The 18,065-nt window shown below is 41.8% G+C and overlaps 1 protein-coding gene across 1 annotated transcript in view; it reads right to left on the bottom strand.

Moving 5' to 3' along the window:
* DMRT1 (doublesex and mab-3 related transcription factor 1) overlaps positions 1 to 3,444 on the bottom strand; it is an 85,213-nt gene extending 81,769 nt beyond the window's left edge. Inside the window, exon 1 of the mRNA XM_073346247.1 lies at positions 3,121 to 3,444. Within this exon, the coding sequence (XP_073202348.1) occupies positions 3,121 to 3,444 (324 nt within the window). The remainder of the gene's footprint in view (positions 1 to 3,120) is intronic.
* Positions 3,445 to 18,065: the final 14,621 nt, after the last annotated feature.

Here is an 18,065-nt window from a genome sequence, read left to right as displayed (position 1 = left end):
GTACAGAATCTGATACTTTTACTGATACTTTTACAGTTTCAAATGGTTCTTTTTCACAGGGTGTCACAACAGGATCTCTGTGTATTATGTCCAGTGAGGTAAAAAAGCACCTATAATTTTTCCAAAATAATCACTGTAGTATTCTAAGAAAGACCTTCTAAAACCAACAATATTTGGGGGAAATGGGAGTACATGACCTGGTCCAAGAACAGGGACTGGGATGGGACTTGACCCCAACACTGCAAGGTTTTAAAAAATATGTCAACCAGCCACACACTTCAGTCACAGAGCAAGGGAATTATAGTTAATTTGGATTCTGGAAGTTCTGAGAGACAACCACTTGCAGAATTCAGAGTAACAGCCGTGTTAGTCTGTATTCGCAAAAAGAAAAGGAGTACTTGTGGCACCTTAGAGACTAACCAATTTATTTGAGCATGAGCTTTCGTGAGCTACAGCTCACTTCATCGGATGCATAGATTTCAGTCCTGCAACATTTACTCACATAAGTAAGCCTAATGACTGCAAATAATTTATTCTAGTAAAATTGCACAAGTACGGAATGCAAAACAGGATGTTGCATCTCAAAGCCACACAATCTTTCTCATCCAAGAAGCCCTTAAACACACAGAGTTACTCACATAAGCATGGGTTTGCAGAATTGGATTCATATGGATTCAATCCTGCAAACATTTACATGTATAACTCAGATTTCAATGGGACTACTTACGTGCGTAAAGTTACTCCCATGCAGGACTGGACCAAGCTTGAACTATTAGCTACTATTAGTTTCAGTGGTGCTGGAACAATTTTTATAGTTGGGGTGCTGAGAGCTATTGAACCAAACTGTAAATCCTGTATATAATCGAAACCCCTTCAAGCCAGGGGGGGCAGAGTACCAGCACCAATTATTAGTTTCCAGTTTTAAGTTTAAAACTAGCGCAACTCAAGAGCATAAGACATTGAATGGCCAATATTTTTTAAACAGATAATTCAAGGGAAACATGTTTTTAAAACACTACTAAAAATATTTTTTTACTCTTAGAAATGAACCACAGTACACCTAAAAACACAGAAAACATCAGAAAAAATAAGCATGTCAAACTGGAAAACTACAACTCAATTCTGCTCCCACCATTCATTGAGTTGATCAGATCCCCAATTATTTTTAAGATAATTAACTTAAATAGTTACCTACAAAAATATGAAAATTAGCTGATCTTACATGAAGAAGATTTTTCCAAAAAATATCCATGTAGGGTAAGTGAAGTTGTATTTGACAATAGAAAATGCATCACCAAAAATTTTCATTGGAAATCTTGCATCTTGAATGTCTTAATAGAATTTAAAGTTTATAAACATATTTTATTTTTACTCATTTTTGCAATGGAAATACATTCACAAATTATTCAAAATCTGCTATATGAGTTATCTGCTACTTACTAAAACCACTTCTGAATATTGCTGTAAGTAAAGCGTCAAAATGTCATACCAATTTATAAAGAAAAGCATTCACATTCATTTACTCAATACAGGATGCTCTTCAAGACCACATTATCTGGAGATAGCAGCAAAGTAAAGCATTTTTATTCAGATTAAAAAAAATCCAACCATTTTGTTCTTTCCTTTTGCATACTGTAATTCCAAAATTTAAAGAATTTTTTTTTCTTGAGGTAAGTGTTTTCCTATTAAGAGAATCATGTGTTACTCTTTGATTCATTACATCGGTTAGAGGATTAAACAAAATATGTATGATAGTATATGTAAAAAACCCAGTTAGATTTCATAAAAATACCATATTGGACCAGCTTCTGCAATCAACACAGGTTAAACTCCCAAATCTTGAATCTGTGTCTGTATCAGGAGCAAGTAAAATATATGGTCCTTTTAGGTCCCTTTAACGAGTTCAGATGCTTCCATCCACTTAGATCAATATTTTACAGTTTGAAAACAAGTAACTATTTGCTTACATAAGGTAAATTAAATATACATATCAAACTGTTGAGGAAATATGTGGTCATTTGTTAACAGGAAAAAAACAGTGTGTGACAAGAATCTGCTTTTTAAATGTTTCTGTTTCAGTTTCTTTGCCAATTCTAAAACACAAATGTTTCATGGCTCCAGCGTGACTTCATTGGGGTGTTTTAACTCAAACAGATCCGCATGCTCTTCAGAAGATTTTTCCTTTTTCTGTTGTAGATTTAGGTTACAAGTTTAGGTTGTTGATTACAAAAGGGAAAAACAAGCATGCGTTAAACTCTAGTTTTGTAAAACATAATTGAATTCATTTCCATTCATCTAGAAAACCGGGTATGTATCATTATCTTCACATCTGTGAAATGCAACTATTCAACTCCATTTACAAACTTAGCAATTCTCGGTCAAACTACAAAGGTAGACTTAAGCAAATATATGTGGGCACTTATTTAATGTCTTTGGAAGTTCATTTTCAAAACATACTCTGAGCAGTTTATAAATACCGAAACCGGTGAAACACACACGAGGACAGATCGCACATACGCTTTTATGGACACTATCCAAAACATCTGAAGGGAATGACACGTTGCCGATAATTTAGATGAATAAAAGGCTTAGCAGGCCTCTAGGTAGGTTTTAAAGGTTTTATGAAATTTATTTGTAAACAAGAATGTATTTTAGTAGTTATGGCAAATGGAAACCATATAATGGCAAATAATCAAAGGCGGGGAGGAGGTGCAGGGTGGATTGAATTCCGCAAGTCTCTGTTTTAACGGACAGTCTGGAGTAATAAGAGATGTGCCATCCGCAAAGCATCAGCCTAGTGGGTCTAGAGGGAAACATGGAGACACTGGAGGAGATTTGAGGGGAAAGAGGCTTTGGGGAGCAGGGTGTATATTCTTGCGAGAGCTTTTCTAGTGACTGCTGTCGAGCAGAACCTGCATCCGTGGGGCAACTGTTATTGTGCACGTGAGTGACAACCTGAAATAAGAGCTTTTAAACCCCTCTCTCTGCACTGCAGGGAGCTTCGTGTGCCTGTCAAGTATCTGCGTTTCAGACAGGTGCTAGGAAAGACACATTCCACCACCCTTGGCCCCTTTTTTGATTCAATCGAGGAGGCCTGGTCCTCCTTTATCCCCAGCTCACCTGGGCTGCCATCACCCGCTGTCGCTCTGCGATCAGGCTGCATTTTTTACACTGACAGTCCCTCCACATGCAGAACCTCTTGTGCCCTTTCAGTGGCGAGGAGTAGCCGTGGTTCCTGCACCGGGCACACTTGGGGAGACGGGGAGACTTCTTTCCCGAGGCGGCGGTGGCGGCGGCTTGAGCCAAGACCCCGGCACCCCCTCCACCTCCGGCAGGAGTAGTAGCAGCCATCAGAACGGCGGCTTTCCCGAAGCTGCTCATCTTACCCCCCTGGGCATGATGGTCCGAAGAAGCCGAGGGCTTGTTGAATGAGTCATTGGGCATCGTCCCGGACCGGTTGGCTCGCCCGCACAGTTAGGGACGGGGGAAGGAGTTAATGTTTCAGGGGCTGGGGTGTGGCTGGGAGAAGAGAGGTTCGGCTAACACGTATTAGCCAATTCCTGCTGCATCAGAAGGAGTCGCTGCGATGCGGCCCAAACAAGACAGCTGCCCCCACCTTTTGCCCAGTTGGAAGCTGCGGTTGCCGCAGCAGCAGCGGGAGTAACACTGGCCACACCAGCTCCTGCCCCCTGTGTTGGCTGAGTTTTGGCGGGCGGGCTGCTGCAGGTTTGGAACATTCGCTACTTTTTTCAGAACGCTGGATACTTTTTGGAACGTTCCCCGGGAGGAGAGAGAAAGCGAAGCAAACCCCGGCCTCTCCCTGCCAGCTCCTCCCCCTTCTTCCCGCCCGGCCAGCTGCTGCTGCAGGGCCCAGGGCGCTGAGCAGACCAGGTCCATGCCGCCTTGGCTCCAGGGCTGGGAAGAAGTGAGACAATCTAAATAAGATATTACACAAAAATCCAAGAGAAGTTGATTTACAAATCTCGGGTAGCAGGTCCCTTGGGGATGGAGAGAGAGTTGCATTTTAAACTGCATTTCAGCTCTTTTTAAGAGCCCCACAATAAAAATACCATTGGGGTGCCATGTTTATTATGTCTCAGGGACTCCAGCTGGAACCTGCTCATTTGACAAGATTTTACACATACACCAGCTGCCTGACGCACTCATCCTAAAACGCATCCTAAACAAGTGCATCTCCCTGCTAAGGATCCACCTCACTGGCGATTTGATAAGTTAAGAGGTATGTCCACGATTCACACTGAAAAATAAATAAATAAAATATGCAGACCCCGATCCAAAGGTACAGTGCACTCCATTTATAAGAATCAACTGCATAGAGTGGTCTGGGACAAAAATAATTCCTATACTAAGACTCCACTTGTAAGAATCCCATCCTCTGGGACAGATGTGATTCTTACCAAAGAAGTGCACTGATTTTAAATGTAAATTAGAAGCCTACATATCTTTGTGGATCTGGGGCATAAAATACAGCCTTGCTTCTCCTGTGCTGTAAGCACCCTCCATCTCTTCCTTGAAGTCTCCCCTTAAAGCATATTTCTTTCAGTCAGTCTTTCATCACTGGTTGACTGGAATTCTATCCACTTGTAACACAGCTCCTTCTTATCTTTCTGCATTCAAGCCTTCCAAATTAAAGTAAGGTCCTTGGAGTCAGGACATGGCTTAAATTCAGAGATTATTTATAAAGTGGTACCATATAGAATCTCTTGCGCAATGGTAGCGTGCATGTCATAGGGCATGGCTGCCCTGTAGCACCCCCTATTGGCCACGCTGGGTGCTCCAGGCACTCCCTGCCTCGATTTCCCCTTATGGATTTCCCTACATCCTCCCTAACTCACCCATTCCCTCCTAGTGGTCAATTAGTTTCATTGCAGTGTGGCCAATTTAGTCATTTTCCACCTAGATCTAGTTGTTTACAAAAATTTCTAGTTAGAAAAAAAAAAGTCCATTTAGTTGTTGGTTGGAAATTTGAATTGAAATTGAACCATTAATACACACTTTAAAAGCATATATATGATAAAATACTTGTGCCTGAAAAAGCATAATAAGTTTGAAAAGTATGAACAAAGACTAGCTTCCTCATACAGCTGTGTTTGTTATGACAGTGTCAGCGTATTCATTTTGATGATGTTGACCAACCTAATAATTTCAAATTATGATGTATAAACAGCAGTAAATCATCATAAATTCAAATGATGTTTATTGCTGTTTTATGATGTTTTGGTGTTATAAAATTTGGGGCTGAAAGTTAGCGCTTTGCCAACAAAAATGTACAAAACTTACTGACAGCAACCAGACAAAGACAGTACGCTTAACTCCTCTTTTTTAATTGAAATTTCATGAAAGTTCATGCATATATAAGAGGAATTAATATAATTTCTCATTCTTGGGACAACTAAATTAGTATGTTTCAGTGACTTTGGATGTTTGGATGTTTGGATCCAGAATGTTGGATTTGCAACTGGGAAACTTATATAAATATAAAAAGAAAGTGAGTACTTGTGGATGCATCCGATGAAGTGAGCTGTAGCTCACGAAAGCTTATGCTCAAATAAATTTTTTAGTCTCTAAGGTGCCACAAGTACTCCTTTTCTTTTTGCAAATACAGACTAACACGGCTGCTACTGTGAAACCTTATTTAAATATAGGTTTCCTAGTAGGCCAAGGATTTTTAAAAAGCAGTATTTGCCAATGTCATTATCTCGTATTGTCACTATCTCGAGATATCGTTATCTTGGGGAGTTTCTGTACTAAACATTTTTAATAATATATTCTAATTACTTTTTCAAAAGTCAATTTTAATTAAATATATTTTAATTTTTCATTAGAAATCTAAAACAATTATGTATTTTTCGGTTTTTAATATGGTGCCAAACAGCCCACCTTCACCCTCACAGTCTCACCCCTCAGCTCTCATTCCCCTGTAAATTCGAACACCTTCTCTAATTTCAATTCCTGGGGAAAACACTGCTTTAACCAGGTGGAATAGTTTGGGAAGACTCCCAGAGCACAAGTCCAGTGGGGCTGCGTCTACACTGCAAAGCAATAGGACTTGAACCCTGGGTCCTGGTTTGACTCAGTTTCGGACCCTCCACCCCTGTGGGGTCCTGGGACCAGGGGTTCTGGAGCAATTTGTATAATGGGGGTGCTGAGAGCCATTGAACCAAGAGGGGATTAGGGGGATTAGTCTTGCTCCTGAATTTGAATGCTGGGCTTACATTGTAGTATAGACATACCCTTAAACTCACCTCTGAATCTGGCCTGTCATAAATATAAAGGGAAGGGTAAACACCTTTAAAATCCCCCCTGGCTAGAGGAAAAACCCTTTCACCTGTAAAGGGTTAAGAAGCTAGGATAACCTCACTGGCACCTGACCAAAATGACCAATGAGGAGACAGGATACTTTCAAAAGCTAGAGGGAGGGAGAAAAAAAAACCTCTCTCTCTGTCTGTCTGTGGGATACATTTGCCGGGGACAGAACAGGAATGGAGTCTTAGACCTTTGTAAGTAATCTAGTTAGATATGCGTTAGATTCTGTTTGTTTAAATGGCTGAGAAAGTAAGCTGTGCTGAATGGAATGTATATTCCTGTTTTTGTGTCTTTTTGTAACTTAAGGTTTTGCCTAGAGGGATTCTCTATGTTTTGAATCTGAGTACCCTGTAAGGTATTTACCATCCTGATTTTACAGAGGTGATTCTTTTACTTTTTCTTCTATTAAAATTCTTCTTTTAAGAACCTGATTGTTTTTTTCATTGTTCTTAAGATTCAAGGGTTTGGGTCTGTGTTCATCTATGTAAATTGGTGAGGATTTTTATCAAGCCTTCCCCAGGAAAGGGGGTGTAGGGTTTGGGGAGGATTTTGGGGGGAAAGACGTTTCCAAGCGGGCTCTTTTCCAGGTATATATCTGTTAGACGCTTGGTGGTGGCAGCAATAAAGTCCAAGGGAAAAAGGAAAATAGTTTGTACCTTGGGGAAGTTTTAACCTAAGCTGGTAAAAATAAGCTTAGGAGGTTTTTATGCAGGTCCCCACATCTGTACCCTAGAGTTCAGAGTGGGGAAGGAACCGTGACATGGCCCTATGTGAATAGAGTGCCATATACATCCAGGGGGCAATATTGCATTATTATTTGCTAAGTACATTGCAACAAATTATTTACCTCAGGATGCAGCTTCAAGATACTTGTGTGGCTTTCCCTCCAACTAGGAATTTCACATTTGAAATCACTGTTACTAAGTGATAGCTCCCGAGTCCCAAATATGTGACAATAACCCCCAAATCAGGTGCCCAACAAAGAAAAGCAGAGGAAACATAGGTTGTCTTGATACAAGAATTATATATTTGATGTGAATGAAAATTTTTTCTAACCTCACTTTAATGGTTCAACATTTTTGATGTCAATACACTTACAGTAATAGTACAGAGGAAAACAAACGTTTGTTTGGGACAGAACTAAATGTGTCTGTTAAATGGATGATGTTCATTTTAGTCAGTGTTTGAAGAAGGTTAATATGGAGTGAGCTGCTCGCTGCTTCCTATTTTGAAGTCTGATCCAACACTCATTGAAGTCAATGAAAAGATTCCAAGGAGCATTGGATCAGTCCTCTGATGTTTTAGTCCATGTACAAGTGAAGCAGCAAAGTGAAACAAACAGGTTCCAGTCTCTGACGTTCTATATGCTTTTGAGACTGGCAATTGTTGATCTCTAGGGGCTTGATACAATTCTCATTGAAGACAATGGAAAACTCCCTCTGACTCTCGGAAAGGGGGAGTTGGGTCAGATCCAAGACGCACATGAAAAAGCGTAGCAGCCAGAAAACAGGTGGGAATAGAGAGGAGGTACAAAGAAAAGAGAAGGGGAGAAAAAATAAAGGAGAAAAGATTTTAAAAAGCCATGGGAATACTGCTACACTCCATTGACATAAATGGGCCGCCACTGTTGAAATAAGTTTTGTAAATACCCCCAGGACTGTGGAAAGTCCGAAGGGAAGGACTTGATACTGGCATGGTTCTGAGCCTACTATGAAACATAGGAAACATTTGTGGGATGGGGGGATAGCTACATGAAAGTAGGCGTTTTGGAGCTTAAGGGTGATGAACGAGATCTAAGGATGGGTTTATAGTGATTAGCATCACCATCCTGAAGTGCTGGGAAAGGATATAGGTGTTCAGGTTTCTGAGGTCGAGAATCAGTCTCCATCTTCTCCCGCTTGGGAACTAGGGATAGAAGCCTACCAGCTCTTGCCTCCTTTGATCACCTCCAAGATCCATTTGTCTGAGGTAACCTGTTCCCAGGCAGGGAGGAAGTGGAATAGTCAGTCTCCATACAGGGACGGATGGAATCGTGTAGCAGAGGATCCAAGAAAGTAGGTTGCTTACAGTCCTCGACTGAGATGTCAAAACTGTTTCTTAGAGGGAGGTGTAGATGATGTTATTGGGGGTGTGGTCCTGTTTTCTGAAGTCTAGATCTCCTCCTCGGAAAGTTTGAAGATCTGGGAAAAGTTTGGCATGGATAGGTCCTGTTTTCTGAGGCTCTTTTTGTTGCAAGGATGTAAATTCCCAGAGACCGTAAGGTTGTCCTTGAGTCCTTCTGGGTATGGAGGGAGGAGTATGTGTCAGTACTGAAGAGCTTAGGCCCTTCCAAAGGCAGGTCTTCAATTGAGTTCTGCTTCTCTGTCGGGAGACCAGAAGACTGGAGTCAAGATGCTCTCCATGTAACCACAGCCATGGCTATGGACCTGGAAGCCACAAGTGCAGCATCTAGAGCAGCTTAAAGGGAGGTTTTAACTATCAATTGACCCTCCAAGATGAAGGCCTGAAATTGTTCTCTCTGGTCCGATGGAAGATGTTCAATACAATGTGTGAACTTGGAATACGGGTTAAAGGCATATTTTGCCAATAGAGCTTGGTAGTTTGGTCACCTGAAATTGGAGAGCCACCGAGGAATAGCTCTTTCTACCCAAGAGGTCTAAACATTTGAACTCTATCGTAAGGAGAAGGTTGGGAGCAGGTTTGTCGATTTCTTTCATTAGCCACGTCCACCACTAGGGAATTGGGAGTAGGGTGGGAAAAGAAATGCTCTATTCCTTTGGCTGGAATATGGTACTTTTTTTATCTGCCTGCTTACAGGTGGGCTGGATAGTGGCAGGGGTTTGCAAAAACTGTGCGAATAGGTGATTTTCTGAATGTCCACCACAGACTGGCGACACACTTGAACCTCTTCTAATGGGATCTGTAGGGATGCTGCCAGGAGTTTCATGGTGTCTTGGAAGGCCCAAAAGTTGTTTGTGTAACTAAGAGAGTGGTGGGGGCATTACTGGCTCATCTGGGGATGAAGAGGACTTTGCTGATGGGTGCAAGTTTCCCCCCATCTGTGGGCCTATTTGAATCCAGCCCATGATAGCAGTGACCAAACATTGCTACTGTCTGATGGCTGTTAGATGGCCTATGTGAAATAAGTTCTTCAGAAATATGTTAATGGCTCCACTGAAATAGCAAAAAATAAAGGAGGCAAAGGATATTTTTGCTCTTGCGTAACAACAATTTCTCTGTAATTGTCCTTTAGCTTTAACATTTGCTTGAGATTTAAAGTATAAAATTTAACCTTGTATAAAAATATCCCTCACACTGTTTACTGAGTATGGAGCCTGTTGGCAGACCACTGAGTATGGCTGAATGCTTTTGTTGTATTGATTGGAGCCACTGTACTGATGGGTGGGTGTCAGTCTAGATCCAGCAGACACGTGTCAAAACATCCAGGTTTGGCACTGATTACTAGTCTTGATGACCAAGAATTAAGGACCCTGTTCTGTGAGATTTGCCCCTCCTGTGAAGTGAGGGGCTATCAGCTCCACAGAAAGCAGTGGAGTGAGGTACATTCAGTCCCTTGCTGGACTGAGTCCTGAACTGAGCACTGAGACTTATCCTCTCACCCACTGAAGATGGCCCTTCATGTTGGGAGAGCAGGGGGAGGAAGGTTCCATTGCTCTTGTTCCATTGCTCTTGTAGTGGTTCTGTGGAAAAACGGACAACTTTCTACAGCACCAGTCTCTTTCCAAAGACTGTATTATTCTGAAATGTCTAATTTGTTTTGATTTATATTTGGACTTCTTATTAAGGCGGGAGGGATAGCTCAGTGATTTGAGCATTGGCCTGCTAAACCCAGGGCTGTGAGTTCAATCCTTGAGGGGACCATTTAGGCAGTGATGAGCTGCCAAAAGCTGAAGAACCGGTTCCTTCACTTGCTCTGGGTCTTCGGCGGCACTTCGGCACCAGGTCCTTGAGTCGCACCGGGTCTTCAGCGGCACTGAAGGACATGCTGCCGAAGTGCCGCCGAAGTCCGGAGGGAGTGAAGGACGCACCGCCGAAAACCCGGAGCAAGTGAAGGACGCGCCGCCAAAGTGCCGCCGGAGCGCCGCCGGGTGAGTAAAAATTTAAAAGGGATTCTCAGGGGAGCCTCCCCAGCTGAGAGCTCAGGCGGGCCAGACAGGATGGTCCTGCGGGCTGGATGTGGCCCGCAGGCCGGAGTTTGCCCACCCCTTTAACAACTGGTTTTAAACCGGCTTCAAAATTTAACAACTGGTTCGCATGAACCGGTGCAAACCGGCTCCAGCTCACCACTGCATTTAGGGATCTGGGGCAAAAACTGGGGATTGGTCCTGCTTTGAGCAAGGGTTTGGACTAGATGACCTCCTGAGGTCTCTTGCAACCCTGATATTCTATGATTAAATGAAGACTCTTGCTTGTTTCTTTGCCACAGTTAAAAAAAACAGCCTACATCTTGTACGTGTATGAATGTGATTCACTGGTTCTTACCTCCACCTGGGTCAGAGAACATAGCATCCAACATGCTTAGCTACTACACAGGCACTCGCGGTGACCCTTTACCAGCTCCCCATTGAATACAGGGGCAAACCCCAGGTGTTGGTCCCAGTCTTCATAGTGATTCCTGCCTGAGGGACCACCTCACGCTGCACGATTGTAGCTTCCTGCAACAGCTATGGTGCAGTGGGAGGATGGAACTATCAACCTGAGGGGCGAGACTCATGGGTAAAGAAGACAGGGCTTTCACAGCAACTGGGTCTTGCAATGGATGAGATCAGAATGTCCATGAACACCAGCACCTTCAGAACAAAGTGTAAAACAGGGCCCCACCATGTTAGGTTCATGTATGATGTCTAGGGGAGGGAGATGATGCTAGGACCCTCTCCCCACCTGGAACATCACTCACAGGGGATTGACTCTAGTGGGAGTCCTTGTGCTCAGGAAGCACATGGAATATGTTGGTCTGGGCGGCTGTCAATGCTAACCTCTACACAGGGGGTGGGAAAAGATGGTAAAGAAGGCAGAGCCTGCTACACCACATCCTCTTAAATGCTGGTACAAAGCCCACCGTCCCCAAGAGTGCCTGCTAGATGGCACTGCTTCCACTGCCCCAAATTGAAACAGTGATGACATACTCCAATACAGACAGCAATACCCCCACAGCACCCATTTAATTGTCATTATAGTCTATGTACAGCAGGAAACGTTTATGAGACAGACTTATCTGAGATGTTATTGTACCTTCTTATGCTGGGAATTCCAACTCCCCCGCACCCTCCCCAACTAGGATCTTTAGCTACTGCTGACAGCACTGAGCACATCATGATGTGTCAGTTTGGCAGACTCACTTCAACATGCCATCAACCTCTGCAACTTGCTATAAGCCCTAAGTATCCTAGCTGCTGCCTGATCATCAAATTAGCAGAATAAAGAGACATATGGCTCCAATTCTATGATCACTTCAGCATATGTGTATCTTTACTTATGTGAGTAATCTCATCAAAGTCAATGGGCCTACTCACATGAGTCACTTTACTCACACGTGCAAGTGCTTGCAAGATCAGAGTGTCTGACTGTACCGCCCAAACCCACTGAAAATATACTTCAGTAAAAATCCAGTAGGTGGCATAAATAGGCCATGCATATTTTTTGCAGTTTTCTTCATCTTTTGTACTGCATCGCTCCCCTCCCCTTTTTATTCATTTGTTTTTGTCTCTGGAGCCTTAATCTGAGCTTTCTTTAATTTATAAGGAAGGTGAAGTCTAGGCAATGGGATCACATTGCATATACGCCAAAACAAAACTCCACAGAGTTGTGTTCCAACCAGAAGGGGTTTTTTGCATCTGCTGGCAGAAGTCACTGGTCCTGAATTCAGTGAACATTCTGGAGGGTGACCCAAAGTTGCCAGCTCTTCTGTACAGGTTTTGGAATGTTTCTGTGTGAAATTTTTTGACTCTACAATACAACTCAAGGCCAATTACATTTAAGGTGCAATGACCCCATTATGTTCTCACCAAAGTCAAGAGAGTTGGCCTCAGTAATTCTTTCTAACATGCCCTTCCCTCCAACCTACAGCATGCCAAAGAGCTCCCTTCTTACTATTTTGAAGCGTGGTGCTTCTCTTACAGTTTATCAATTTCCACTTATTATTTATTTGTGCACCCAAGAACTAGTTTTTCCCAATTAGTGGAGAAGGATAAGTATCATGTTTGTGTTTCTGAGGCCATCTATTTATTATAGGCCAGGTTGTGACTGCCCCTTACAGCAGGGGCCAGCAGATGAGGGGCCTATGCTGGGAGTCTTCGCCTCATTCTTTTGTGCCCTATAAAAGAGCCAGTCATAACCTCAATCCCAAGTGGACAGGAGCTGTTCCCTCCATTGCACCTGGGCATGAACATCGTCCCAAAGTGTGGAGGAAAGGTCAGCGTGTGGGACTGTGTTCCAACTCATAGTTCAGGCCTGAAGCAGCAAGGGGAGTATGCTGCATCCCTGAATGGACATAGAAGCGGGAAGTGTCAGCTCAAACACAAATGGAATTTGCTTTCAGCGCCATTGCCAGCACTTCAGACAGGGAGCTGAGGCATCAGTAGCTCCAGATGCGTTGCTTGTTAAAGAAACCACTAGAAATATCAGTATGAGTAGACATGTATTGGGTGGGTGGGTAGATGTGGGTTACAGAATCCCAGAAATTAAGGGATTATGTTAAAAAATGTTTTCAAAATAAATCCCAAAGTGCCTACCTGGAAACAGTCCCCTCCAAGGGTATCAACCTACCCAACAATATTGGGCTGTAACTTTAAACAAAAATGAAATTGGAAACAAAAGTGAGTCTACCAAACTGTGCTGAGTAAAATGCAAAAAGTAAACAATTTGCAAATTTGGCAAAGCAAATTAAATTGAACCATTCATACCTGTTTCAGATGTTAAGAGATGTTAACATTTCAGATGTTAAGAGCTTTAAAAGTCTCAGATGGGATGATTATTATTATAACTAGTAACAGATGGGGGGGAGGGAGGTGAAAAACAACACTTTTATCCCTGTGAAGAACCAAAGTCTGTTTTTTGTTTTTCTCCTTTGTTCCTGAATCATTTCATTCCAGATTTAAAGACCAGGGGAAGGGCATGAGCTATCAGGCTCTCTGGAATTTTTAGCTGTTGTTAATAATTTACTTTGATAGCTATTTCAAAGCATTATTAGGCTTGACTTATAAAATAAAGGTAGATGAGCATGCAGGAGGAAACCAGAGCAGCCTTCACATTCATTTTAGGCACACTCAAAAAATTAATTGGACCAGTGACTTAGAACATTGAGGTCGCTTGCATGACTCATTAAACTGACATTTCTAACATTTGTAATTCACTCTATCAGAATGATAGAATCCTATAAGCAATCTATATGTTTGAGCTCTTTTATCAGAGAACAGTGCTATTGCATTCAGTGCCTTCAGATTTGAATACCAACATCAATTGAGATACAAGACAACCGATGCAAGACAACGAAATTTGATAGATTTCCAGACTGTGGCAAAGTAAACTCCGATCTTTTAAAGCCACACAATTAATTGCTATGTCTTTTATTTATGATCTTTAATCTCTCACTGGATACAGCTGACTTTCCACTTCAGTGAACAAAGCCACTGCATTAGTTTGTATTTAAAGGAATTAATAGATCATTTCAAATTATAAAGCAGTTGCTTTATTATCTGCAATTTTTAAAGTTGCTCAAGTTCCAGTTATTTAAAGTTCTTCATCTGAAATAGGCAAAAACTGATGGTGTTCCAGCCACACTGCGAAAGCCATTTATTTATTGCACAGAGGTTTGTAGTGGGGGGAGGGGAGACTGAGGGCATGTACCAAGTGTTAAAGGGACTGGTTTTGCGGCTTTGATTTATTGGCTGGCAGAGTTAATTCCTTATTTGGATATGCTTATTTTTTGCTGCTGAGCAATTATTTGGGACTGGACGTCTAATTAATTGTTTGAGCACTCACAGCTTTTTGTAGAAGTTTTTGTTGTTGTCATTTAACTGTAAATAAATAACAAATAATTCTTTAGGGCTGAACTCTGCTTTCAAACACACACACATCTGTTGATGTCAGTCTGATTGACTTTCCATTGAAGTCAGTTGGAACAGCCTGGGTCCAAGAGCAAAATTTTTCCCTGCTTTATTTATTTTATTTTTTTAATTCTGTTCTGTGCGTCTCCCCCCGCCCCCCACCCATTTTCCCCTATTTATTTCCTCTTTCAAATCATCTATGTAGGTGAGATAGGCCAGACTCCACTTTGGATAGAGTTGGACCACTTAGAACATTTTGATGAGGGCTATATTATTGTTATTCAAGTCTTTAGTCAGTCTGCTGGTGTATAAGGTTTTATATGGACATCAAGGTATTGTTGTGTTATGTAAGAGTACTCAATACATCGAGATAATTGTTTAGCCCTAGTAACAGTTTTCCTCTGTTGTTAGATGTGTGTTTTGCACAATATTGCAGTCCGGCAATGTAAAGGTTAGTACTCCCTAAAAATATACACATATAGGCTAAATTAAAGACCATATGAGCATCTATGTTCCTATTGGTTAGGTGGTGCTGAAGAAGATGATACTTTGTTACAAATTCTCCTAACTGGCAGACTATTGATTTTGATTAGAGGGAGTGTGACTTTTTCTAAACACAGCTGTTTTTATTTCTATCACCCCTTGGAAACCTTCCCTTGCAATTGACAAAAAAGTATTTTGGGTGCAAGTCAGCAACCCCTAGTTACATTGCAGAGCTCATGCAAATAGTCCTATTGCCCAAATAAAGACTAAATAATGAAACCTAGGAGTTTGATGTCCTAGTACATTAAAAACCAATATTCATAGATGCAGGCTCAGAAATCAACCTTTTAAATAAGCAATAACTTTGCAAGGATCCTGCTTTAACACATCATTTTGTCTTCTCTTGTTTTTATATGTAAAGTCATTGAATGCAACCAAGCTATTAGACGCTGAAAAGCAACTTCTGTGCAAGCACGTTAATGACTTCTCAGAAGAATTTTCACCAAGCGCATTGAGGTAAATAGGATACATTTTTTAAATTGTCCAAATACCTATTTACACAATAGACCATAACTCCATGCTGTAGAACTTGCTATGGTCTATCAAGTAAATGATACACATTTTAAAAACTGTCTGGATGTATATTTACCTGATAGCCCGTCAGACTGCAGTTGTTACGGTCCACTGGGTAAATAATACATGTTTTAAGCCATTTTAAAATAGCTATTTATTCTCATACACTTCAATAACATTGCTTTTCTCATTTTTTTAAACCAAACGTTAGCACACAAAGAAAATTAAATACAAAACCCACATCTGGAAAAAGTGTATTAATCTCTCTGGGCTTGTGATACAAAGTTCCTTAACACAGCTAGGACTGAGCTCTCATAGAACATGAGAACGTTACCAGGTACTATTTTGCAATTACATTGTGTTTTCATAGGCAAAGAACAAATAATCGTTATGTGTATCACAGTAGGGTTTCAGAGTTCCACTGTGCTGGGCACTGTACACATTCAGTAATGAGAAAACAGTCCCTGCCTCTGAGAGCTCCCTATCTCAGCGTATTCAGTAATTGATCTGCAAAACAACTTCACGCGAGGATGTATCATTACTCTAAAACTAGCCACGTTTTGTGAGTGCAGAAATTGAGGCTTGGTTACTTACCCCAGGCCACAAGATGGAGTTAGTGTCCCAGGTGCTGTTGAGGCCTTAGCGCCGGTTGCACTTGGAACAAAGATGACTTCTTTAGGTGACCTTGAAGACATTTTCTCAGTAGAAGCTTCGCTGGCTGTTAAATAGAAACCATCAGTTTTGGTGGCATACTAAAAAAATAATTCAGGCATGTAAGGAAAATAACCAATGATGGGAGCAGGAGCAGAGCTCACCCACATGCATGCTCTACAGCATTCAGTGGTGTAAATAAGGGAAGAAACAGCAGGGAGAACACATAGTTTCTTGTTTTTATTTTGAAGACTCTGTACAGTCTTGCCTGTACAGACTCTGCTGGCGGAGCTAGAAATATCCAAAAATTTGGGTACGGCATCACTAAACATGCCCGGTAGCCATTCTGAAGCTATATATGAAACTTTGTGGGCAAGCTAACTGGGAGGAGATACCAAAAGTAACCATCTGAACTGAAGACTGAGCCAGTTGAGGTCCCTGAGGAGGAGGCTATAAATAAGGGAAGTTGGAGCCAGCCTAGGAGAACTTAGTAGCTGAATCATGCAGTGATAAGAGATGACCACTGCATGGTCTATATCTAAAGACTGTGCCCCTCCATTTGGATCCAGACGGTGTACTCCACAACTCAGGGGGAACCAGAGAAGGTAGAGGGCTCACCCCATGAGGACACTGGAGGGAAGTGAATATATATGTGTGGTTACAAGATACATATTTCCTCAATATTTTGTAATAGCAACAAACGTGGCAATTTGGATGAGAAACACCAGAGAAGAGCTATCACATACTAGTTGTTAGTGAAAAATATTCACAACTAAGTCAAACATCGGTTGAAGGTTGTTCATACTTATTACATGTTACTTTCAAAAGAAATTGTGTCACACTCTCAGTCAGAAATGTAACTGTGTCTAATGTCAAATCTTTGTCCTGGAAGGACTGAGCTCTGCCTTGTGCTTCTGTGGAAGAATAGGCTGAAGCACAGGAAAGGGGGGGAGTGATTAAGTGGAATCTCAGCCCCCTGATGAAGTACTCTGAGACGTTCTCATGTATTCTCTTTTCCCAGTGCTGGGCACATACACTCCGAATACCTCACATTCTTGACCGAATTGACTTCACAAGAACAAAAACTACATGTTGGCCAAATTCTTTGCCGTATCAAAGCATTGACTTTTCCTAATGGGAAAATTAGAGGGAGGGGGTCTAATTCCTATTTTCGTAAGGCGCATAGGAGCCTAGGTCTCATAGAAAATCAATGGAATTTAGGTTGCTAATTGCTTACAGATAATGGTTTCAAGAGATTTAGGAGACTACATTCCACTTTCAAAGGTGATTTAAGGCCCAGATCCTCAAAGGCTTTTGGGCTCCTAACTCCCAGTGGTAGGATTGGAGCCTTGGGCACTTAGGACCACATTTTAAAAGGTATTTAGGTGCCTAAAGATGCACATAGGCACATAGTGGTATTTTCAAAAGTGCCAAGGTAGGGAGTTAGGCACCTAGGTCCTTCTGAAAATTCCACTAGGTGCCTATCTGCATCTTTAGGCACCTAAATACCTTAACAATTCTGGCCCTTAGGAGCCTGAAAGTCAGTGGGACTTAGGCTTCCAAGTGCCTAAGTCACTTTTGAAAATGGGACTCTGGTGCTTTTGCTTTTACTGGAGGGTCTATATATAAAGAAAAATTTTCCTCTTGTGCATGGAGCTTGTGCCTCCTGAGTTGTTGTTTTTCACCCATACTCAGCCCTTCCATACCTTTTTACAGTCCTCTTGGGGTAGTTGGGTGCCCCACGGCTTCCTTCCAGCTGCTGGTCTCTGCCTTTTGCAGAGTATTACTGCACTTTCCAGTAAGATGGAGAAGCAAGGAAGGTACTGGACTCGTAACCCAAAGTGAATTAAGACACATCATCTATCCTTGGAAACGCCCGAGTTTCACATGTATGGTCCCTTAACTTTACACATTGAAAATGGTTTTTAAAACCCAGAAAATGAATGGGACAAGCTCTCAGACTAG

This window comes from Lepidochelys kempii, chromosome 5 (assembly GCF_965140265.1).
Source record: "Lepidochelys kempii isolate rLepKem1 chromosome 5, rLepKem1.hap2, whole genome shotgun sequence".
In the NCBI taxonomy this organism is placed as follows: Eukaryota; Metazoa; Chordata; order Testudines; family Cheloniidae; genus Lepidochelys; species Lepidochelys kempii.
Note: the sequence above shows the minus strand (reverse complement) of the source record. Positions and strands in the feature narration are given on the sequence as shown.